This window comes from Ammodytes marinus (assembly GCF_949987685.1).
Source record: "Ammodytes marinus genome assembly, chromosome: 10".
NCBI lineage: Eukaryota > Metazoa > Chordata > Actinopteri > Uranoscopiformes > Ammodytidae > Ammodytes > Ammodytes marinus.
This window is the reverse complement of record NC_137214.1, coordinates 9,470,322-9,495,889: the sequence shown is the minus strand read 5'-3', so window position 1 is coordinate 9,495,889 and position 25,568 is coordinate 9,470,322. Positions and strand designations below refer to the sequence as shown.

At 40.1% G+C, this 25,568-nt stretch overlaps 3 protein-coding genes across 3 annotated transcripts; all 3 read left to right on the top strand.

Annotated features, from left to right (window-relative positions):
- Positions 1–23: 23 nt before the first annotated feature.
- Positions 24–2,039, top strand: LOC307256897 (uncharacterized protein; the record flags this gene model as incomplete). Its single annotated transcript, XM_080036013.1, has 2 exons — positions 24–190; positions 1,294–2,039. Exon 2 carries the CDS (start codon positions 1,296–1,298, stop codon positions 2,037–2,039), a length of 744 nt encoding a protein of 247 aa, XP_079892139.1. The 5' UTR covers positions 24–190; positions 1,294–1,295.
- A 6,436-nt stretch (positions 2,040–8,475) lies between these two features.
- LOC307256391 (uncharacterized protein) lies at positions 8,476–9,481 on the top strand. Its single transcript, XM_080035321.1, has 4 exons — positions 8,476–8,628; positions 8,782–8,896; positions 9,090–9,167; positions 9,285–9,481. Exons 1-4 carry the CDS (start codon positions 8,565–8,567, stop codon positions 9,346–9,348), a joined length of 321 nt encoding a protein of 106 aa, XP_079891447.1. The 5' UTR covers positions 8,476–8,564; the 3' UTR covers positions 9,349–9,481.
- Positions 9,482–11,204: 1,723 nt separating this feature from the next.
- On the top strand, positions 11,205–19,972 carry LOC307257039 (putative monooxygenase p33MONOX). Its single transcript, XM_080036158.1, has 8 exons — positions 11,205–11,344; positions 12,293–12,409; positions 12,513–12,700; positions 12,839–12,950; positions 13,145–13,272; positions 16,800–16,951; positions 17,573–17,742; positions 18,664–19,972. Exons 2-8 carry the CDS (start codon positions 12,382–12,384, stop codon positions 18,864–18,866), a joined length of 981 nt encoding a protein of 326 aa, XP_079892284.1. The 5' UTR covers positions 11,205–11,344; positions 12,293–12,381; the 3' UTR covers positions 18,867–19,972.
- Positions 19,973–25,568: the final 5,596 nt, after the last annotated feature.

Below are 25,568 nucleotides of genomic sequence, written 5' to 3'. Positions count from 1 at the left end.
CTGCTTTGAGACAGTTGTAGCTACAGACAGAGCACAAGCAGAAGCGCTGGCTGGACACACAGCAGCAACGCACATACAAATAATTTTTCCATTTTATGCTGCAAAAACACTGCTGACTGACATTTGAGAGTGCAAGAAGAGAGAGAGAGAAGAAGAAAAGAACAACAACTGCAGCTCGACAAAGAAAAAGGTTAGTGGAAAAGACAAATATACATATTATAACATATCTTATTTTTTTGTTTAAATGCATAAGTTGAAAACTTAAACAGGGTGCCTATTCTGTGCCTTAGCCCCCGAGACCTGCCACCGTGGAGCCATTTTTAGGAATTGTATACAGAAGGTGGGAGTCTAAATTTAGCCCTGGTCACACCTTGGAATAAACTGGGAGAGGCTGGCATTCTGGTTTGGTTTGGCTCGCACTTTTTTTGGCACAGAGGGTTTTAGACGAAAATATGCGCTCAGGGTTATGACAATATGGGTTTACGTGAGTAAATACAGGCTGACATATACTGTGGCTGTGCGTGGCATTCTAGAATAGATCATCTATTTATGTCGCCTCGTGCACCCAGCCTCCTACGTGCTGCTGGGATTGTTTGTGTTTTGGGCGGCTTCTTGCACAGCCACTCCAAAAGTAAGCAGCAAGGGATGGTGTCTGAAAAAAAGCTAGGGGAGAGGAGAGGAAGACTAATAAATACTGTATGTGCGCTCAATTCAAATGCTACGGTCAGGGGTTAAAAATAGACGCCCTGTGTTTTCAAACATGACAGCTATTCGCCACGTGAACAATGTCAAAAAAATGATGTCAATGGGAAAAAACACATTGGTCTGAAGATGCATGTGTATAAAAGACTATGGAAAGCAAATGATATGGTTCAGAAATGTTTGTTTTCTGCTATTGGATATAAAGAGTATATGATCATGTTGCCACATCCTCAGCTGTAAGTCTCAGAATGGCTGGATCTGATAATGTGTTTCTGTTATTGTTTTTTTGGATGGCACACAAATGCGGTTATACAAACTGTTTTCTAATAACACGGAACCTGGCAACCACAATCTTTATCACACATGGTCCAATCACCTCATCAACATTTCAATTTGAGCACTGAGACCATCATCGGTCTAGCACTGTCCACTTACTGTGATCAAACCACAAGCGCTTCAGTGAATGTACTGTGAAGCAAATCAATAGTGAGATTCCTTGGTCTTACACTGTACTGCACTGTACCTTTAACATTGAACAAATGGGAATGTTGGCTCTAAGCACAACTATTCTGCTCCTTGTCTTTCTCCCAGCTATGCGGCCGCGGTCCAGACTGCTGTCCAAGAGGAGGCTCCTGCTACCCACCATCAGAGAGGGCATGGAGGAGACTCTGAGGGACTTGAACGAGGCCAACGCACACCACATGGGCCAGGCTGTCTCTTCTGAAGACTACCTGCTCTCTATCTGCCACCTGGCTCACCCCACCTTCCCCGCAAATGACCTTTCCCCCAAAGACATCCACACACAGAAGCTGGACTACGTGCACCAGAGGTTACGGGGGTCACGGCCCACTGGAACCAACACATCAACCAACTTTGAGTTCCGGGGGCCCATTGAAACGCAACACGGAATGGGGCCAGAACCGAGCAGTGGGCCTATGTGTGGCAGCTCTGACCCACTGGAGTATCTTTACGGACATCAGAATGACTTATCGGGGGGTGTGAGGAGGGCGTATGTGGAGGGAAGGTTATCAAGGGAGGGCCGGGCCAGGTCTAGAGCTCACAGCATCCCCCGCGCTTCAAGCCCAGAGCTGCCACGTCGCCAACGCAAGAGCAGCTGCCCCGAGTTACACGCCACCAGCACTGACACTTTGCTTCCACACACTTCACCGACACACAGCGAAGCCAAGTCGGAGGCAGAGGGAGGAAGCATAGCAGAGGAGAGACAGAACGAGAGCACCAAACAGTCCCTCATCTCCCAGTGGTTCTCTGACTGCAGGTCGGCGTGGAGGGAGGCGCGTGTGAGAGCCTGCATGCTGCCCGCCATCGCCGAGATATAGGGGAGCAAACCGGACAGACATTTTCACACAAGACATTTCCTACCCTACTCCTTAATCTTTTTTATGTCAGTGCGTGATACATTGGCTTTAGGAGATATAGAAATGCATATTTATACATTTAGTGTATAACAAAAATATATATATAAGGGATATGATTAGATACAGGTTTGTAAACATAGCCTAAATAGGGCAGTTAATGTTGTCATAAGTGTCTACCTGTAATTTAATGTCGATGTAATTATTTAGTGTTGTGTCCTATACCTTTACATGCTTTATGTATGCTGGTGGTCATACAAAATCATCAAAGATAGGCCTACACAGAACTGCAAAAATATCTCCTTTTGTATGCCTTCCAGTGTTTTGTGAACCAAGAATGAATAAACAAACACATCTTTTGATACCCTCAAACAAACTGTCCAGTGAGCCATGGTCTGAGTGTGTGTGTTTGTTTGTGTGTGTGTGTGTGTGTGTGTGTGTGTGTGTGTGTGTGTGTGTGTGTGTGTGTGTGTGTGTGTGTGTGTGTGTGTGTGTGTGTGTGTGTGTGTGTGTGTGTGTGTGTGTGTGTGTGTGTGTTTGTTCTCGCAAGTGTAAACTCTCCACTCTGGGCTCAGGCGCTGGAGTTTCTATGGTAACTGTCGTGAGATCCTGCTCTGGTAAACACAAAGTGAGTGTGTGGGAGAGACACAGGCAGAGCCACGGTGACACGGCTACATACGAGAGGCAGGTTTATCTGATGCTGCACCCACCACTGTATGTGCCTGCATGTCACAGTCACAAACAGGGAAAACTGCAGATGTAGGTCTAATAATCACTTATAATAGGTCCATGCCAATAACCAGACAGCCGGTGACGTTACTGATGAGCATGGTTACATTTCAATATATCACAACCAATAAAAAGGATTCAGAATTTAAATGTAGAAAGAAAAAAATATATGTGGTCTCCAATATTAATGAGAGCTGTTTGAATCTGAGCAGGTTTAGACAGAAAGTTCAACGACACAAAGCAACCTCTGGATGTAGTTCTGGATTTTAAACACTAGAGGGCAGATTAAGGTAATTCACTATGCATTCACTAAAATCCAATCACACATTTTAAGAGGGCCACAACATTGCCCACACATTTGAGTGAAGGGCATATCGTACGTACAAATGATCATAAAAAATATATCTAATTGAAGTATTGGGCTGTTGTTGCTGGTTCAAATGTAGATTTTGAATTCTACGAGCACCAGAAACCAAATTCCATTCACCTCTCCCCTGTATTAAAGTGGAGGGAGAACTGTTAGACAAAGATGTCAACAGAGAAACCTTCACACTAAAAATGTATTTAAAAGCAACAACAAAATAGGCCAAAAAGGGATCAGAAAGAACAACAGGGGTCAATTATGTTACTCTTAATTTGGACAACATGACCATTTAAGATAAAAAAAAATAACATTCCAAAAGTAAAACTGATCTTGCAGGTAATTAAATGCTAAACATAATGAAGACCTAAAGAAGTCCATTGATGATTAGACCCTTCTTTCACAGAATTGTTTTAATTTTTATTGGAAAAAGCTTAATGTGTCATTCTAGTTTATCATAAATTGAGTCTTATTCTTGTTGGGCCATCCTACTTGCCATAGTTGTGCCTGACCTCTGTTTTCCTGACCAATGAGGGATTATTACTACCATTTAGATGCCCACTTTTGGTATAACCGTTAAATAAATAAATATGTTTACAGTTTTATTTAGATCATTTATTTAAATTTTATTATTTATAATATGTCTGTTTGAACATACGTTGTTTGTTTGATATATGTTAGGTTAATGTTGCTAGTTTTAGATTTTATGCCAGATTTATTTTGGTGAGTATGATGTCATCATTACCAACTGTATTGATGGCCAAAACTAGAAAGTTGTAGTACTACAACCAGAATTGTAATTAGAAAACACTATTAAAAAGCTGCATAGTGAGCACTAAAACTAAAATGGAAGAAATGTCGTAACAAAGGGGGTTTATGAGGAAAAGCCCCTTCACTTACACAGGAAAACAGTCTTTTGGGGGGTAGAAAACCTTCCAAGACACTCGTGCGGTTACATCGACTGTCAGCCCGCTCTTACTTTTCACACTTACATCAGCAGACCTAAAAGGAAAGTTGAGGCCTATTGTTAACAACCTGACAGTGAAGACATGTGGTGTCACGCGAGCATGCCAATTGTATATAGAACAATGTTAAAACATTTTCACATAGATTTCTTAATAAAAGTAAGGAATTATTTTAAATCTGATTTCCTGCAGGCTGTTTCAGATGAACTAAAGCAACTGTCTAAATCTTATTGTTATTTTGTTCGCTGCCTTCAAGGTGGAAAAAACACCCTACTTAATTACACAGATTTGTTAAACATACGCTGTATCTGTAGCCATAATGTATTTGAAATGAACTTGAAAATGAATCATGTGAGACCTTTCACAAACCATGGCACTGTGGTGTGTGGGGGGAATCAACCACACAGAGGAACAATCCTCAAAATATCAACTGAAACTCCTGTGTGCCCATTCCCACTTGACCTTTACTCCTACTGACTGTGTGGCAAGCTGAGAGAAAATATACATTTGAGGTCATGCAGTGAAAGGACATGTATTTGTATAGTATTGACATTTTTAATGACTTTTACATCAGTATGTTATTTCAATATAATGCTGTTTTATTCTATACTTCACTACATTTCATATGGAAATATTTTATGTTTATGCCATTACATTGATTTAACATCTGCTGTTACTTTTTACTTTGCCAATAAAAAAACATATGATAACTTCTAAACTTAAAAATATTTAAAGATTAAAACAGTGTTTCCCAGTCTGTTTGTCTTGTGATCCTTTACCAAAAAAGCAGTGTCTAGTTGGACACATTTCAGATGCCTAATATGAGCCCACCATAGCAGGAACTACCCTTCAAACTTCTGAGATGGTTTTTTTTTTTTTTTTGGTTTTAGCTTCATTTGAAATGCATGTATGATGCAAAAAAATAAAAAATAATCCAATATTTCACAGATAAAGTCCCAAAATACAAATGTGTGTCTTGTAAACTTTGTTTTTTTCAACTTTCACATCCCTCATTAATCATGTATAAATGTATGAACATTTGAATTTGACTGAAATAGCATATATAGAGTTAAACTACCTTGAGCTGTTACAATAGTAAAATGCTATGAATTGAAATTCATGGTAATAACAATGTAATAATGTCACTGAGAGGGGGATTTTACTGCTCAATGAATGATTTTACTTCTGTACGTTGACAATGCAGGTCTTTTTCTCGTAATGTGATACTTCAAAATAGTTGTGTACCCATTTTTTGCATTTCTTTTCAACAAGGCATTTTATATTCTTCTCTTTTTTTTACACTTTTCACACATAGCTTTTCCGTTTCTTGAAGAACACATGCAGACCACACCAGGCCTCATACCCAGAGTCTGCAGCGGAAGAGAGGCTGCTGCTGACGTGTATATATTAGTTCCTGTGGGTTCAGTCCTACACAGGATCACACATTGTGGTCATATAGCTTTTGGTGAAGAGTTGCAGTGGAAGGAAACATCAATTATTAAATATAGTTATGATTGGTACCCATGCACAGACAATAGGGCAACTAGAAAATAAAAATAAACATTTCCAGCATGCTTCTCATATAGTACATACTGTCACTGGAAGCTGTATTTGAAGGAACACGCTGTTCTTCACTGCACTCTCCAGTCCCAAATAAGGAAGAAAACCATTAAATATTAACTAAAAGGCAAATATAAAATATTGAAGCCTCCCTAAGTGCATTCTGTTCGTCAGAATGGAAATGGAGTTCATCTGAGGTGGCAGCAGTATATGCTGTAGAAGTACAACCCACCATGTGATAGCTAAATCCCCCGATAAGTCAACCAGGGCTTTGTATATGACTCAGTTCTTTAATCTCACTTTGCTTGGGTTGTTTTAGGATCTAGTTTTGTTATTAGCTGTCCTGTGTGACCGCACTTTTGGAGAAGTCCGTCTGGTTGACCACCTGACCGCTGTTGTTTGGTCTGTTCCAGATGTGGAAATAAATGAAAGTCCCTTTCACTGCTCTTCATTTACAGGGAAGACCCTTGGATCTTAAAATAGCACAGCTTCGCTTTCACACATTTATGAAGAATTCACAGAACAAACTCAGTCTGCATTTCAAGGGTTAACTGTATTCGGTGAAACATTTTTGTCAAAATCAGTGAATATGTCCTCACAATCTGCTACCTGTCCTTACTGTGTTAATACACAAACTAGGCTCTGTAAATAGGCATGTTTACTTACATAACCTTTGTTTACATATCATTTTACAGAGCCTAGGGCCTAGGCTGTGTATCAACACCAGATTCTCTTTCAGAACACACATATGGACAGGTAGCAGATCGTGAGGAGATATTCACTGATTTTGACCAAAACCTATTTTGACCACAAGCAATTTCCAGAATTGCTGACTCAACCTTCAACTATGAGGATTTCTGAGATGATATGATGATATGATTTTTAATTTTTTACTTGTTGGTTGTTTCAAGCAATTCATATGCTGTCATTTTGGTTTTCAGAAATAGATCTCTGAGACTTCTTCATTCACACCAAAGGAGATTCATATCTCAAAGCCAGGGCATGTTAAACCAAAACCAGCTGCATGACAGTAGGTTTCGTTTTCTAAACTGGGTAAACCGACCTGTCTGGCAATGTGACAGTACATTTTTCTGTATTTATTTCTAGTTTATGTGAACCAACTCTGTAAAACTAGCCTGTTTTGTGAATTTTCTAAAGTTGACATTTTGGAGATACTTGCCTTTCAAGGGACATACTGTAAACTTACTTTCTAAAGGAATAGGCACTATAGCAGTCACCACCTTTCTCATTCACGATCCTTTGTCATTTTGTATGGTGATGTGTTCCCTACTACCTGTCATTACATGTAGTATAGCAGATTTTCAGTACAATTTCAGTATTTTTTCACACGTCATCTCCCGTTTTTCATTGAAGTATGGCCTGAATACAGAAGAAAAGAGAAGGATATTAAAATCACGTTAAGGAAAACACAGCGTAATGGAATTTCACTTTGTCCAAGGAAGTGAAAGAGGAAACAAAAAAAACAGAAACTGACATTCAGAAGATTGTTTCTGACCAAAACTAGCATTTCCTTTAAAGCTTGTGGCCTTAGGATGGCACATCAGATCTACCTGATGGTGGTGTTGAGGTCTAACAATCACAGAATATAATACGAAAATCAGAATCCATCAGATAATGGTGATAATACAGATTGATTTCACACCAAATGTGTCAAGACAGTAGAACTACCATGCAACTTCAGTGGAAAGGGTGAAATCATCACTTGCCTGCATGTCTTTCTTTCCGCGCATTCACATTGGATTATGGTGCTGTGAATGCTAAAGGTGTTAACCACTGATGCACACACATTACATTGTGAACCTCGCGCTAAAGTTCCTCAGCCCACACTCTGTGTTGCTGAATATAAAATAGTTGATGCATTTCTAAACTAACTTGACATGAAATGACATTTTTTGATAGAAATGACTGGTACACGTCAACTAGTTTGGCATTTCTTATGTTTAACTTCACTATCCTGATTGTGGCAGGAGGGATATGATGCCAAAATAAAGTGGCATGCGTTCTTTTGTTCTTGGTATTTTATTTTCAGCAAGACACATATTCAGTTTATTTGCGCAGTTGTTTGATTATCTTGTTAGTTTGATAAGGAGAATATTGTATGATGAACCCCATGCAGTTATATGCAATCAACCCAACTCAGCTCAACAGGAAGGCCCAAATTTCACTTTCCAACACATGTGCTCATATATGCCATGATCTTTGTGTTAACTTCATACAGCAAATACAAGGAATTAAAAAAAACACAGTTGATTCAAATCCCATTATTTATCTCAATATTTTTCATAGACAATATGTACTGCCTATCTGTTGTTTGTCTAGCTGTGTTGACATGGTATCAAAAAAATATATATAATGTGCAAAATGTCCAAAAATAAGTGTTCATACCATATATGAAAATGTACACAAACAGTGTAAGTGCCGGTTTGATGTAAAAGTTGAATGTTAAATGCATGATTTACAGTTCCAACCAATTTCACTTATATTTTCCTTTTCTTATTCACATACATACTATGTACTTTTTAAAACTAAAATCTGATTGAATTAGGCTAATAGAATATCTAACCAAAAAGGGGGGGGGGGAGTGAAAGGAGTGACACTTTTTTCTTGTGTGGTTGCGTGGAAGTTTCAGTTTCCACTCTCTAAGGAAATTCCCCTTGATCACAGGAAGGATGAGGTATGTGTGTGAAGAGAGTATTTAAGAAGGACCCTCGTCCTATACCTCTACACTCAACACACTTTGCTTTCTTTTGACTCAAGCAAATCCCTCTAGCTGCACTTAATACAGCTCATTTTCATCAAGGAACAAGAATTTTTCTAACACCTGTCCAATCTCGACCCAAGAGAAAACCAACAATGGCCGGCATATTCAAAGTGTTCCTGCTCCTGGCTGTCATGGTCTGCATCTCCTACGCCCAACGTAAGTTTTTATTCTACAATTCTAACATGGAACATGAGAGTAAAATAATTGTTTTCTTTTATCCGTTTTGGTAGCTGTGAACATTAATCTGTACATAGACAAAGATCCTAAAGAAATTAAAGGATGTTTTTCTCACTGTCTCTCTCTCTCTAGACAATGAATCGGGACAGCAGTGTCTGTGTCAGCGTGTCAGGAGTCGACTTGCCACAAAAGTAAAGGAGATCCAGATCTACCAAGCGACCATCTTCTGTGACAGAGTGGAGATTGTGTAAGTTACATACATGGAACTCTTTAATCAATCACTACTAAAAATGTTGCTATAGCCCTTTACTCTTGTAGTAGAGGGCTTGTACTTCCTTCAGTATTAAAAAACGTAAAATCCCATTTGTAAGATATGTCAAAGGTTGATATTTGGCCTTTCCTAAGTTACTTAACCTGACCTGTACCTCCCATTTCAACAGTGTCACCGACCAAAGTGGCCGTCGCTTCTGCCTGAACCCCAAGTTGAAGGCAATCCAGAAACTCCTGTCTAACATGATGTGAGTATATGGGAATACTGTATGTAAATAAAAGCAAAGACTGAGTGACATAGTTACACCGCTGTTATGTGACCAATGTGTGTATTTACTCTCTCTCTCTTTTATTGTCATTTCTAGGGCCAAACAGAACCCAAGCTCCACCACTTCCATCCCAGCTAGCACCAGCGCAGCTCGCATCTGACTCTCTCTTTAACTAGCTGGATCACCCTCACCCCTCTGAAGAAAAAGCACCTTCAACATTTAGATGTGAAATATTAGAAACATGCTATTTATCTAATATTTATGCTGATGTGCACTTACAGTATATATCATTTCTATTTTCTATTTCCGTTGTTTGTAAATACATAGATGTTATGTGTCGTGAACCAAGTTTGTCTGTATTTTGGAAAATTGTGCTATTTTTTTAAATAATAAAAAAACTAAAAAACAAGGAAGACCTGAGTCATCGTTTTCTGTTCCACTTTTGATACCGCGTGTATCCTATATGTCGACAGTGCCACCTTGTGGTTCCACGCCTGTCAGTGCAAGAAATATACAGTATATGTGTCAGTTCACACTAGGTTGCAAAGTATTGAATATCTGAAGGAGTTAATGTTGTATTAATGAGTCACTGGTCCTTACATGTTTTAGATACCAGAGGACACCAGGCAGACTCTTGGATTACAGAGTCAATAACAAGCCAACACAACATGTGTCCCCTCTCAAACTCTGACAGGGGCGGCTCCTATCAGTTCAGTCTCATAGGCTGTAATCCTACACACACACACACAAACACACACACACACACACACACACACACACACACACACACACACACACACACACACACACACACACACACACACAAACACACACAATCAAACACACACAATCACACACACACACTGTATATGTAAACAACTTATCACTTCTAAAATATGCCACGTGTGGTTTCACTCCACAATGACGTTATATTGCACCACACAAACAGACTGCTGGGATGTGACTATGGTCAAAAGGTCACTTCCGCTAGTGTCATGGAAAAGTGATGGAACATGTTTTGTGACCGCCCCTTTCTGCTTCAAACTGTTATGTTGACTGAACTCTTTCAGACAGAGGCGGCCTACAATATTGGAACTTCCTTCCCCAACAGTCCAGACTTGCAAATGCAGTATTTAGTACTGTAAGTTCATAACAGCAATACGTTTGTTCATTTCCATTCATAAAGCAGAATTTAGACCTGTTGCATGTGGCCCATTGCCCTATGGAAGTACTGATGGAGAAAGTAGGAAAAAGTGATGGTGGATAGCCAAGATGAGGCTTTTTTTCAATCATAGTTTGGATAAATCAAGTCATTTTGAGGTACACTTTTGGACGTGCACAAAAATGATGTTGTGGGATGTATTGCCATTTTAAATGTATTTCAACTTGTTTGAAAAAGACTGAGTAATCTATAATGTGTCAAATAGGCCTATACACTTCATACACCTTATTGTAGGCTTAACAACAACATTTCAGTGACATGGTAGGAGCTGCAATCTAGCTGCAATTCATGGAAAATGGGATATTGGGTGTAGTAGCCTAATGTGGTAAAAAGAACTGGGTTGGTTGTAATCTAACACAGCAGGTAAAACAATGCAGAGTATTGAAAGGGATGTATCATTTCTTAATTTTAGATAGGCCTATAATCCCTCCATACATCATGTTAATTACAGTAGGCCTAGTTTCCAAATATAAACAAAGATATTTGACCAAACACATAAGCCTACACATCGGAAACAACACTTTCTCAGAAAACATACTTTTGCTATAAACACGGACATAAAGGCTACGTTTATTACCATGGTATAACTGTTTGATCCACAGCTGTACACGTAGATACTTTATAGGTTATCTCACATAAACCGTGTAATACCGCTTTAACAGGCTGCGCGCGCTCCCGTGGACTGCTATCAGTTTCTTCACGATCACTTTTTGGCAAGACACGCACTTGTCGGCGAGGTGCGTTCACGGTGCAGCGGGGACGTATGCGCGCGCTGTTTACTCGACACATGTCCAAAAGTCATGGATGAGCAAACAGTCAGTGTTTGTTCGTTCAGTCTGTCAAAAGTGCTCCGCTGTGTCTGTGACATGTGAAATCAGTGCAGTCGTGGAATAATTTCAACAGAGGCGAGGAAGAATACTTCAGACAGGTTGAGGTGAGTGTTAAAAGAAGACTGGGCTACTCTTGCATGCATGGCGAGCTGCTGTCCTTCATGTGAACGCTGCAGATGACTGCACACTATTTAAAAGGAAAAAGTAACAGGATACAATTATATTTTCATGTAGGCTACATTTTTAATTTTTTTCTACAAAATGTTTTTGACATTATAAAAATAGTTTCATATCCTTTTGAACGTCTCTCCCACCCTCCCATTCGGTTCCTGTTTTCGCAAGTCACTCTATATGGATCCCCTCAGTGCTGACGTGAACAGCAGACAGATATGTCAGCTGTCTGGGAGGTAGACCAGACTAAAATAAATACCACCGGCATGAATCTGCGTAGACCTTGAACATGGCTGATGGTTATGTAATCATTCATACATTATGAGAGAGGAATAAAGTGAGTGCAGACAAGTCTGATGAAGTAGCACTGCAGGCCCAGCGCTAGAGGGGTACACAAGACTCAGAGGACGAGTGAGAATTTGACTTTTAATTGTTTCGCAATAAGGAAGTGATAATTGAACAGATTCCATTCTAAGAAGCAGAAATGTTCTCCTGTATTCAATAAGGCTGATTTGTCCCTGTGCCATGGAGAGAGGACATGCTGTTATGAGAGGGGAACTCTTGACATTAACTGATAATAAATAAGGGCCCAGTAACTAGACTCTCTGGTTCTATTTGGAGCAGGACAGACACAGGACACCATTCACTGTACACAGTAAATGCAGGTTTCTGATGCGTTATACTCCGACCTAACCATTGTAAGGTCACAGACAAAATACACGCATATACCTTCTTTATAATCGGCTTCACTTCCTCTCCAAGGCTGTGGCAAAATCAGTGTGTTTTTGCATTTCTGACTTTGTTTTTACAGGAGTTAGCCTTTCTGTCTAATGAATTACCATATTAAAGACTGCATGTGTATTGTCATGTGATGTCCAAAGCATTGGAGTCCAAAGCCAAGCAGAGAGGACCTCCAGACCTTCACTGCCCAGCTTCCCCTTGTGCCCGACCCCTCTGATCTGCTGTCAGAATGGCCTCAAGACGGGGAGACACTCCAGGTATAATCTTCAATCTTGAGATATCAGAAATAGTTTTCCCCCAATGTAAAAAAATAAAATAAAACATGTTTCTAATATGTGTCCTTCTCTCCCGTCCTTCAAGCCCTTGAGTCTGGCCTTCCGTCCGGACTGTGCAGAGCCTTGTCGTCTCCTATGGGAATGAATCGGCACAACATTAGCTACGACGAGCACATGGACGCCCGCATGTTTTCGCCGCCTGAAGACATGAGTCTCAACATGTTTTGGAAAGAGCCTGTCTTCCCGCAGCACAAGTCCAGGAACACAGCAGAGGTGCTTTTGGTTTTATTAACACTTTAATTGCGTCGGGTTGTGTTGTGTGGAGCTCATTCCTTAGCTTTAAGTGCATGCATGGACACACATAACTTGCTGGTCTTATTTGTTATGTAACTGCTCTACTTGTGTGACTAGGAAAGCGAGAGTGGTGCGAAGTTTCTGAAATTTGAAGCGTCCGTGCCAGTGAAGCCCCCTGTCCCTGTTGTGAAAGCCAAAGCCACCTCTTTGATGAACTCACTTATGATCAGTAAGTCAATAAAGCCAACTGAAGAACATTTATATAAGTTATTCCACTGCATGTCACAACATTGTGAAAGCTTCACCAATGATTGTCCAAATGGGCTTGGCTGCCAAATATGGATGAACTATCAGCGGGCTTTAATGGAGTACAGTCTGACTGATTCTGTGTCCACTGTCGACTGTTTGCTTATCTTTACTTAGAGCACACCCAGGAGAACCTACAGAAATTTGAGCACCAGGCAGGGCTGACAGATGCCGGGTATACTCCCCACAAGGGGCTCTCTGCCGAGGAGGCCCGCTTTCATCGTCTTTGTGACAGCACAATACCAGTAAGTATGAATAAATGTTATGTAGAAACATGTCTCACAATCAAATAATAAATAACTGAAAATGATCCCTAGGCCTACATACAAACCTATAGTCAAATGTTTGACAGGTGTGTAAGAGGGCAGCACACAATCCTACACACTCAGATATCGGCTAGGCTAGGCTTACCTGATGAACCTTTTTTAGTCTGAGGTCCTCGTAGGCCTATCTGATAGTCTGTTTTTTTCTTTTTGTTTTTTTTATTATTATTATTTTTAGTTTGATACAAATGTATTTCCCAGAAAGAGTGGACTTTTGGCAATATGTCCGTTCAGTTGATTATTCCAACAGATTGGAGACATTTGGTTTGGAAATGTCACATTGTCACACAAGCTCTAAATATATATTTTTTATGATCATAATGCGGGGCATAAACATACCATGACCATTGACAGTAGATAAAATGTAACAGTCATCAAACAATAACTGGCTGTCATACAGTATCTCTTTGGATTAAGTATTGAGCTTGATCTTTTGTACATGGGTCCAAATGGAAGAGACAGAGGAGGGTGCTGTGCACACACCTTTGTGCATCCATAACGTTGCTTAGACTGTTTATATCATGGTTTGTATGCACAGGGTTTTGTATGTTTTCTTAACCGCCAAGATTTAGGTCTACACAGCTTGCTTTTTGCCATATTTCCCACCACTTATGCTCACTTTCCAGGTGCAATTAACATTCCAGTCACGAGTAGGCCTAGCATACAATTAGGGCTGCAACTAACGATTATTTTGATATTCAATTAATCTGTTGATTATTTTCTTGATTAATCGATTAGTGTTTTGGTCCGTAAAATGTCAGAAAATGGTGAAAAATGTTGATCAATTTTCCAAAGCCCATGTTGAAGTCCTCAAATGTAGGCTATTGTTATGTCCAAAACACACAGATATTTCAGTTTACTGTCATAATAGGATTAAAGAAACCAGAAAATATTCACATTTGGGAAGCTGAAATCAGAGAATTTGGAAATGTTTTATTAAAATATTACTCGAAACGATTAACCTACTCGATTAGGCTATCAAAATAGTTGGCGATTATTTTAATAATCGATTAATAATCGATTTGTCCATTAATCGTTGCAGCTCTACATACAATTAGGCCTATAGCCTACCTATACAAAAGGCTACACCATTTTGACAGTTTACCACATCACAAACACGTTATAAGCATAACGTTTGTTATATTTTTGGTGGAATATACAGACTAGGCCTACTCATTATAATATACTTTAGTTATAATATAAGGAGTAGTGTATATTCCACCAAAAATAATTATGGTGTGTGTGCTTTATTACTTTGTATCATATAACAGTATTTTCGCTTGTTGATAAATTGCAGAATAAAAAAAACATCTTGGTTAACAAATGACGTAATCTGCTCTGTGCTGGCTCTGCAGGCGTCTTTCAGTAGAGTTGCCAGGCAACGCCCTTAAAATGAAACGAGCCCCCTCACATTCTCGAACAGACCAATCACAGAGCTCCTATCATAACAGTCGAGTTGGAGGCCTATTTGTGTTGTGTACAGACGTTAGCGTCTGTGTTTTCGAGAGCAATTTGTCCCTTAAACGTGTTAAAACCAGACAAATATGGACAACATGAAAGAATCGATCGGACTGGAACGCCACAGAATTCGTATCATAAAAAGGTATGTCGAGGAAAGACTGTTTTTAGCTATTTCTATTTGTACATTGGCCAGAAAGCAGGCCAAGCTAGCTGGCTAGCACAGCTGACAGTCGAGCTAGCCCGACCAAACAAGACAGTTTCCTCATAACGAGAACTGTAAATTAACTTATCAGCACACGACAACTTCAGTTAAACTAACATGGAGCTCATAAGTGGGCAAGGGGCAAATAGGCTGTCGTTAACTTTAGTTTGGTTAGGTAACGTAAGCTAACGGAAGGTGAATGGATTCACACTAGTTCGGCCACTGTTAGCTTAGAACGTGCGCAGCGTTCGACAACCAAGCTACACAGAACATTGATGTTGCTCAAAGAAGACTCAGAGAATAAAATTAATCAGAAACGTCTCATGAGTGTATTTTATAGACTATAGAACAGTATGTTTTTGTTTAACTGTTAAGGAAGCCGTACTTTCCCTAAGTAACCCAAGGTTTTTAGCCCTTCAGAAATGACCACGTAAACTACCTTAATAAAAATTAAAGGAGCAAACAAGCTGGGGCCATGGCTGAGACAAGTTCCGCTTACCTCTGCTATGTTTATTCAAATATTTTACACACTAGCAGCACCACTTAAGCCCATCATGTGCTATAATGAAGCGACCATTGAAACATTTGTAAACTGTTTTATAATAAAAGCTATACCTGCCTTCCTTCTGTACATACCATGGACATGTAAAGAAAAATACCCGAGAAGCACTGAGTTGTGTTGGTCATGTTTGTCTTTTTTTCAGTATCCTCTGCTTAAACATGTTGTAAATCACTGAACAATAGTTTCAACTGCCTGTCTGAGGTCCTGCAGGGTTAGAACAGTGACGAATTAAGTTGGGATACTACTGACCCAAATAATAAACAAGTCAGGGGATTAAAATCCATGGGGGCGCTCCCTGTCAAACATTTACACAACGATCTCTGTCCTCAGCAGAATGCAGGAGAACTACATACAAGATTGCTATGGGTTTTTGAGGAATGTTCAACATATGGATTGTAACATACAGGCATTCAATGGAGACCAAACATTGAGAAAATTATTTCAAAGACCATTACAGAAATAGGAAATGAGGAAAATATGGTTGAATATATTTGGTTTGTGAGCTATTGGGATCTAAAACTTGTTTTACACATTGTTGTTTGAATAGAAGTCAAGTCATGCAGAACAAATTGGGTTATATTCATTCATACTGGGGGTTTTGTGTGTTTCTTTGCAGTAATGGGAATTATTTTCATGCTTAGTTTTTACTTATGACATTTTTATTTATTTTTGCAAGGTTTAATTAAAATTGTCTAAGACCTTGTTTTTGTTATTACGTACGTTTGTTTGCTGCTACTGGATGTCAGTATTTCCTTCTGGTTCAATAAAGTATCTATATATTTTTTAAATGTATATTTGGGGAGTGTTGTGTTACAAAAAAGTTGTATTTTGCGTCTTAGAGCAGTCTTATCTCTGTCTCCCCGCTCTCTCTTTGCACAGCCTCTCCACATAGTCACGGGTCGATGGGTCCTAGGATCTGTGACGCACTTTACTATTTCTGACCGTCTGCTCCAGAAAAACACTGCTGACCTTTTGCATTGTGTGTTTGTGGAGTGTTGGGTTGCTCTTTAAAAAAAACATCTATAATGTTTCTCTGACGCATCTGTCACTGCTTGTACAGGATGCACAACTCTAAAATGAACAACAACCAGCCAACCAGTGGTGATGAAAAGTAGAGGAGAAAATGTAATCACTGCTTCACTTACTGGGTGAATCTGGGTCAATTGAGAGCATTTGTTCATTGTCTGTTTGTGTCATTGCTTGTTTTTTTTTCTGTTTTTGCAGAAGTTGAGAATGCCAAGCGGGGACTTCAAGGAGGACAGGCTTACAACATCAGCACAATCCACCCCGAGTGTCACCCCTGCCGTCACCCCCTGTGTCACCCCCTCAGTCACCCCCTGTGTCAGTCCCCACACATCCCCGGCCATCAGTCGCAGGTAGGCCTCGTGCTGGTGAAACTTGTGGCTCATTTTATTTGACCTCAAACCACTTCCAAAATGTTAGCTTTTAGTGGGTTAAACTGGAAATAATCTTTTAAAAATTAGGGGTGTCAGCATTTATTGCGATTAATAAAGTAGGAGCACAACACTTTAATTTATTTTCAATCATGTCACCTTTGACGTGCCCTTGCAAGCCGCCGCAACAGACTCCTGCTTCCTCACGCCACGGAGAGGAATGACAACAATACGCCTCAAGTCAGAGCCCTTTGGAAATCATGTCCAGAGCGCATCTGACATACTCAGACAGTAGTGCACACTCATTGGATTTGAAATAAATCTACTTTCGTTGCATTCATTTGATTCCCAATCAAGATACACTAGTTATAATTGCTTCACATTGTTAATATGGACCTAAAAACAGTTGTGAAATCCAAAATACAGTTGTAAACATGAGTTTTATTAATGCGATTAATCACTATTAACCATGAAAATTCTGCGATAAATTGCGATAATAATCATTTGACAGCCCTAATAAAAATGTAATATATATCATAGGTATATATCCTTCCCATGTTTGCTTGTATGTTAATGGCTTGCTCTTGCTTGGCGGGTTTACAGGAGCTGGTTCCAGCTGAGTCCTTCGTCTTTCCCTGCCACCCCTGAACTCAGCAGTCCCGACTCAGACATGGGAGGAAATGAAGGAAGCGGTGGAGATAGGTGGAACTTCTTTGGAACTAGATCTGTAGTACAGAAGTCCCCAACTGACCCTGGATCTGATACCGGTTCAGGTGAGACACACAGCCATATACCCAGTCCTGCATCTGGATCTTGACTGTATTGATGGATCTTTTACATAGTAGATGGCATAGATGCCCCTAGCGATAGCATGAATCCTGTGCCACGATAAACTGTGCTGAGGCCCCTAGGTTTTGTTTTGCCTCTCTGAATACAATAATGCTAGCTCTCCTGCCACAGATGAACTCTGGGTGTGAATAAATAGCTCTTTCCAGTGACAGGGTGGGGTTACATTGAATAATCCAAATGTAAACAAAACGGTGTCCCTGCCACCCAAAATATAATACACAACATGAAATGATTGAATTCTCTTGTCACTCGTATATTACTAGACCGGTTTTATGTTTTTTTTTAATCCAAATAAAAACAATAAATCGTGGCATTAATTGTTCTCAGTGAGATTTAGGTTACCAATGGTCTCGCACTGCCATACCACACTACAGCTAGCAGTTTGGTCTGGCAGCACGCTATATCATTTCAGAGATGGAAGGGGAAAATGGGCTCGCCTGTTTTCATTTCTTCATTTCTTTAAACCAATCACAATAGTCTCGGGTGGCGCTTAGCCCAGGAAGCAGCAGTGGTATTTTTGCAAAATAGCACCGAGGGCCACAAAAAATTGGGATGTTGACCCCAATTGCTGACCGCTTGCTAACACGTTTATGTGTGCCCAACAAGATCTTTTATACACTCTATGAACTAAATACTATTGGTGCTGCTCCTGCACACATGCACGCCCTTTGTTTCCCGGTCTGAGGGGGATCATAAAACAGTACAGCGTGGAAGTCGAAGGGAAGGAGTTTTTCCCGAAACAAAATCCGTTGGCAGCCGGATCTCAACTTTCTACATCCGGTGAACCAGACTAGGTTACTAATGACAGCATCGACCCCTTCCCCCCCCCCCTCTCTCTCCTGCAGGCTTCTCCCTGCAGTCCTACTTTGGCATGCAGAAGTCCTCTACTATTGATGGCACTAACCCCCAGGTCAACTTCAAGGTGGACGACCCCGCCAGCTTCTTGCCCCCAAAGCTGGATATCTCGGGCCTTGAGGCAAAGCGGGCCCAACGGCCACACAAACTCAAACCCCGGGACATGAACGTTCTAACCCCTTCAGGTTTCTGAAGCCACACCAGCTGTGTAGTTGTATCACATCTTTGATCAATCTTTTTTTCCTGTCTGGTTGCTTATCTGCTTTGCTTTCCTGAATTCCCTGTGTCCCCCTTCACCTCCCTGAACATGTCACTGTGGCTGACAGAAATGAGGGCCAACTTGTTAGTATTAGCTCACCAGCCCCAGAGACATCTCTGCACTGTTGTTCACCTCAGCAGACTTACATAGATGAGAAGATGGCAGTCTTCTATGAGTCCCCCCCCCCTTCCAACTGATTGGTCCAAATAAAACACTATGAATGCACGTCATTTGTCATCCCTAAAGAAGTTACTGCTTTGTATTATAATTGTTGTTATGTCACTTACTGGGTGCATTGGCATGCATTGTCCTGCTGTCATGGTTCCATAGTCAGTGATAGCATGAAACTTTTGAAAGTTTTTTTTAAAATATCTCATCAGCCCTTTGCTCATGGTAATCACTTCACATACCCTCTCTGACCAGGCTTTTTAAAGGCTAAATCCTCAGTTGCCTCATTTGTATGGAAATGTTCATTTTATTTTAAATAAGCTTTCAGATGTGTAGTTGTGTAGTGCTTCTCTCTGTTAGCATGCAGAGTATCGTGTGGTATGAATGATGCTGTGCCTAAACTTTGCAGCGTGTTTACTATTTGCATTCTTGCCAACTAAGTTCAGCTTTTTAGATTTTTTTTTATCATGTGGAAGAGCGTCTTATTTTACTGTGTGAGAGAGTGTGACTGCTGACCTGAAGTGAATTTTGTTTATAATATTATTATTTCAACTTAACCATTTCAGATTGTTTTGCTCTGAATCCACATTGTTCATTCTGAACCGCCAGTTAGTGCGTTGGGTCTTTTCTTGCATCCCAATATTGTTTCAACATGCTGTAAAAATACAAAGCTTTGCAGTGGTCTTTTTTTGAGTTTAGCATTTTCACAATACAAGAATCCCTGCTGTTCTGTTTGAAAAAGTTGATGAATTCCAGTAAGTAATTGCACAAGGGAGATCACCTCCCACTTATATCTGTAAATAAATCTTATACTTAAGAGCAAAAATGGTTCTCTGGTTACTTTATTCTGTACACATAGGGCAATGTATTGCATGCACTAGTATTTGTAGCTACTCAACAATTGAGAAATAAATTGTAGGTATATTTGCGGAATTATGATTGTTTTTTTTCTACAAGGAAACACTTCAACTGAATCACAGCCTTATAAGCGCTAAGTAAGCAAAGAAGCGAGTTCTTAAAATGTCCAATTGAGAGTTTTGAGCATCACAAACTACATTTCCTCATGTGTTAATGGTTGCTCAGTCAATCAACCGAGCAGAATATGATTTATGCTAAGTACAACCTTTTAACAATCAGACATTTTTGGCTGACCGAACAAATTGAGACGCCTGAAACGAGGCAATTTAAAATAGGCCCATTTCTTTTTTTACATTTGATAATTCTATGCCGTGTATCAAATAATAATAATTTTTATATTTTCCTCTTAATGAAAAAAGAAAAATCAACTGGCACCAACCTGATGTTTCATTGCTACGCTTTTTAAATCATTAAAGTGACATTTGACCACAGTCTGTTGTGATTTATGCAGGGATTTTACACCAACCTTCAGCTGCAACCTCTGGCCAGAAGATGGCGATGTAAGCTCAACATAAAATTACAGGGTTGCCAAATAAATTCTGTACTCCTATGGCTTAAATGAATCAAACAATGTTCAGATTAGCGACTAAGAACAGAATGTGTGCTTTAAACCATATTCATTATTTTCTTGAAATGTAAAGTTTAACGGATAACACTGAAATTATTTTTGTTATACAGACATGAAGGGCTGAGGAACGACTTTAAGAATAGGCCTATAAGTCTCTATTTTGACTTGTCTACTGTACACACTGATCTCATTAGTTGTGTCCTGCTGTCAGAAAGGTTCAATTTATTTGAACAGAAATGATATGCTAACAATACCACACAATAGCTGGATATTATAATCTCCCGACCTCTTCTCTCCACAAACACGTAGGCCATCACAGTGAGCCAGCAGTTAGAACCTAAAACCAGCTGACGAGCAGAGTAGGCTCAGCCATGAACTGAAAGGGTTAACAGCCTCTGTAGTTATTTCAACAGTTATTTTGTGATGCTCCGTTTACTGTGCATGTGGAAGATGTATTACAGGGTGTGCCTGCTGCCCTTAATTCTTTTGTTACTTTCATCAAACACAAGGTGGCAATTACAGAGCAGGGCTATATACAGAGTACAGTATTGACTCAAATTTCACAAGTATATGTCAGCAATAAGGAACCTCTGTAGATTGTGTGACCTAGTTTTAACTTTGACTTCTGAAGTTAACTGGTCTAGGAAAAAAAAACAGTATATGATATGAAAGCTGGATGTCTTAATAAGATTTGACAAGAATCTGAAAATAAATCTTCATAGAAATTTTTAAAACTTAGTTCAGAAAACTACTGTTTTACTGTCAAGAGTAGACTGTATGACAGGACTGTGGCGGCATGGTTGTACCAAACGGTCTCCAAACAGTCATTCGGGAAGAGAACTGCCGTGATTGGTTCAAAAAACTTAGTGTGACATAAGAACCAGTGCATAGCCCTCCTCATTCAACCCACATTTCTGCAAAGCTAAACTTAAACGAAAATATCTTTAATTTGGATTGATAAATATGCCTAACTCTTTTCAGATGCTTACTTTCATGACACTAACTCCAAAACTTTCATAGTTGAAAGGGTTTTTGTGGATTTGGGTTTACGGGGGGCTTTAAAGGGAACGCTTTTTTCTTTTAATTACAGGCTGTTGAGTGTCCTCGTCTGGTTTTCAGGTGGTGCTACAAGAGCCATAGTGAACAACAAATGACCCAGGCAAGTGCAGGCAGAGAGATGTCAGTCAAAGGCTGGAGGTGGACCGTCATTAGTGGAAAATAAAGTGATATATAGACAGGCACAAGATGAAAAGGCAGAAAGAAGGTATAGCCTATAGGAGGGAAAAAGTGTAGCCATGGAGATATTTGTGAAAGTAGGTAAAAGTACAAACGCAGAGAGAGATATTCAGTCGCGGGTCACATTTTTGTTAGAGCCACATACAAAATAAAAAAATCTGGGCAGAGATGATAGTGTCAGTAACACTAAACCAAAACCACACGTATAAGTGAAGCAGAGGCAGGAGAAACAGTGGGTGGGGATATGGGAAAAATAGGGAGCAAAAGGGTGGAGTGCCCCGACAACCATGACATAATACATATGGCTCTCTCTCCCGGGGTCCGACATGACGTGTGTGTGTGTGTGTGTAAACCCCCTTGTCCCCCACCCCTCCCAGGCCTCAGCTCTGATCCCACACAAATCATTTTAGCCCACTCACAGATGTGCAATGGCAACCGCCCTGCCAGAGTGACCATGCACGCACCGAAACAAACACCACGCAAAGGCCCCTTCCGCAATCTGCCACAACACACTCACTCACTCATATACTCTGAAAAACCGGTCTAGCCAAATTCCTTCACAACAATGACTTTTACTCCAACGCTATATATGACTATAAACACACCCTTATGACTTAACCTGTCATTGTAGAGTGACACTAGAGTGACGTACATAGGAAGAAATTCAACTGTCAGTTTCATTTGTATTTCTTTTTGAAACGCAACATTTTTTCAAGATCACCATGATCTCAGCTTTGTGTGGTTTGAAAACAACATACTTCATGTATGAAGGTCAACTTTGATTGCCTGAACTTTCATCAAATACATGTAGGAGTAGTGGAGGAACTTAATGTCAGGGTGACTTCAGGAATATGCCTGGGAATCCTATCAACAGTTCATTTGAAGTGCATTTTGGGCCTATCTACTCAGAGTGTACTGGCAATTATCTCTTTCAAAGGCTTCTGCGATGTAAAGAATGTGCTTCTTTGCTGTAAAAATCTGTGTATCTGAATCTGATGAAAATGGGAGCGGGACCTGATAAGCCTTTGGCTTCTTCCGTCACCCTTCGGACAACACAAAGTATGATCTATGATGTGAAAGAGATAATTGTGTATTGTGTGGAATTGTCCGAAAGAATAATAATAAATAAATAAACAATACATGAGATCATTCCAAAAGGTTGAGTCAGCGATTCTGGAGAACACTTCTTATCAATATCACTTTTGGTCAAAATCAGTGAATATCTCCTCACGATCCTGTCCATATCGTGTGTGCTCGGGAAAAAAAACATTGTCTATACACAGCCTATGCTCTGTAAACATGCATTCAAACTAAGGGCATGTAAACAATGAGGCCTACCATATATACCACATGCCCATTTAAAGAGCCTAAGATGTGTATTAATACTGGAGTTTTGTTCAGCACACAGTATAGACAGATTGTGAGGAGATATTGACTGAATTTGACAAAAAGTGAATTTGAAAACATCGTTCTCAGTAATTGCTGACTCCACCTTTAACGGGCTATCAAGAAAATGAAGTGGAGCTGTGATAACAATATCTAAGAGTGTATCACATGAATTACAGCTTCCAATTGATATATTTACAAAACCTTTAAACCGTTAAACTCACAACATGTGTGCGTGTGACGAGCGACACCAACCATAGCGATGACTAATGTGTTTTTTTTCCCCCGAAATAATCTAATTATTCACACAGCCGGTGACAAAACCTGAGCTGGGATTTGAAGGGGGGTCCCTTTTGACGTGTGCTGCTGCTGGGTGGGTGCCCTCTGTGTCGTATGCTTCGCAGTCTGACTCCACTATCACATCTGGGGCTGATTCACGGTGAGCTGGCCCGGAGGTGAACCCACAGCCAGGCAGAGAGAGGTTTTGGGGGGAAGGTAAACATCAGTCATGCCCACTACCTGGGGGAAAGGATGACAGCGTCAACGGCTCTTAACACACATGTAGGTCAAACTCGAATCGAATCCTTGTGCTTATGTTACGCATTGACTTACTGCTGTAGGTCATAAATTATGACGACATGACCTCTGTTACAGCATGGCCGTGTCCCTGAAGAGCCCCTGTAGAATATGTTTTGTGTAAATATCCTCTTGGTGCAGCCACAGCGTGTAGGGAATGCAGTCATCTGAGCACCATTTGAATGGTTTTATGATACGGTACTCATATAGGTTAATGGGACTTACTTGCCTCAAAACTTATTTGTAAAAGAAAATTCAAATCATACGTGCACAATCTTTTGCTTAAATTTCTACTACTGTAGTTTTGTCTGCTTTAGGTTCCCTTCCTGCTTATCTGAAATGATCAAAAGGTTGTTAACCGCTGTATCCATCAGGCCCAAAACTGTAAAGCAAAGGAAAACATTGAAGTGCCTTCTGAGGATGTAAACAAACATACTCATAGTCATTCATTTCAAACAAAATGGGGTCACACTAGACTATTTATGACTTGAAGGCTGGAGGCATAATGTTTTCGTGTTGTCCGTCCGTCCATACATCTGTCTGTTCGTACGTCAGTCTGGACCTTGTGATTCTTGACAAGATATCTTGATATCTCATGAAAGGGATTTTCTTCATATTTTGCACATACTCAAACTCTGACTCGGATATGAACTGATTTCATTTTGGAGGTCAAAGGTCAAGGTCGTTGTGACTTTGAATCGTGTGAGCACAATATTTTAAGAATGAATTTGAGGGATTTTTGTCTTACTCAGCAAAAACTCCCACTTGGACTCAAGGTTGAACCGATTAGATTTCGGGGGTCAAAGGTTACTATAACTTTACATAATGTGAGAACCCAATAGCCTTGTACCATATTGTAGCTTCTTAGGAGCTTTACCTTCTTTATAGCATTGCCTACCACCACTGTACTGTATGGCAAGTAAGCAGTAGTTTCAGTTTTTGTATGCGAACAGCAGTTCTTTGGGTGTCTTTGTAATTCTTTTTTCTTCTTCTTCTTTTGGTGTTTGTTTATTTATGTATGTGGAATGGGTATTGTCGAGACGGATTGCCCTTAGTGTAATGCATTTTTGTTTCTCTTCATGTTGTATGTTGCAAACTAAAAAAAAAACTCACCTGTTTTACATGACCCAGTTTATGGAAATCACGCTGTCTCTTTTTTTTTTTTTTTTTTTGCTGTTCGGCAGCAAATGTTCTCCTGCCATCCCCCACTGAGCAATAGAGAGAAGCAGAGGGTACTTACTGTTGTTGGGCCCTCCTGTACAGGCCCTCAGGCACTAACATGAAGCAGATGTGTAAGAGGAGATCCCCTACAACAAGGTCTGAAGCCAGTCAGCTGGAGGTGCTCAACTCACCAGAGACACATCCAGTTGATGCCCTCAGACCTTAAACAACATTTAGGAGCTGTGTGTGTGTGTGTGTGTGTGTGTGTGTGTGTGTGTGTGTGTGTGTGTGTGTGTGTGTGTGTGTGTGTGTGTGTGTGTGTGTTTGTGTGTGTATGTGTGTTTGTGTAGAATGTGTGAGATGACTTATTTCTTGGATGTGCTGCTATAAGTAATTACTGCTATAAGTGATAACCCATTGAGACATTAGACACTGTGTTGTGCCGAAGATTAAGGTGTCTCCTCCACCCCCGTTTATCTCTTTAATACTTGGCACCAGTTTGTTCATCACATTCACAGTTGACATCGTCCGTCTCTGTGTATTATAGTTTTTCTCGGTTGCTTAGACACGCTTAATGAACCTGGGATACACTTGATTTTCATCATGACCTTATTAACACAGCA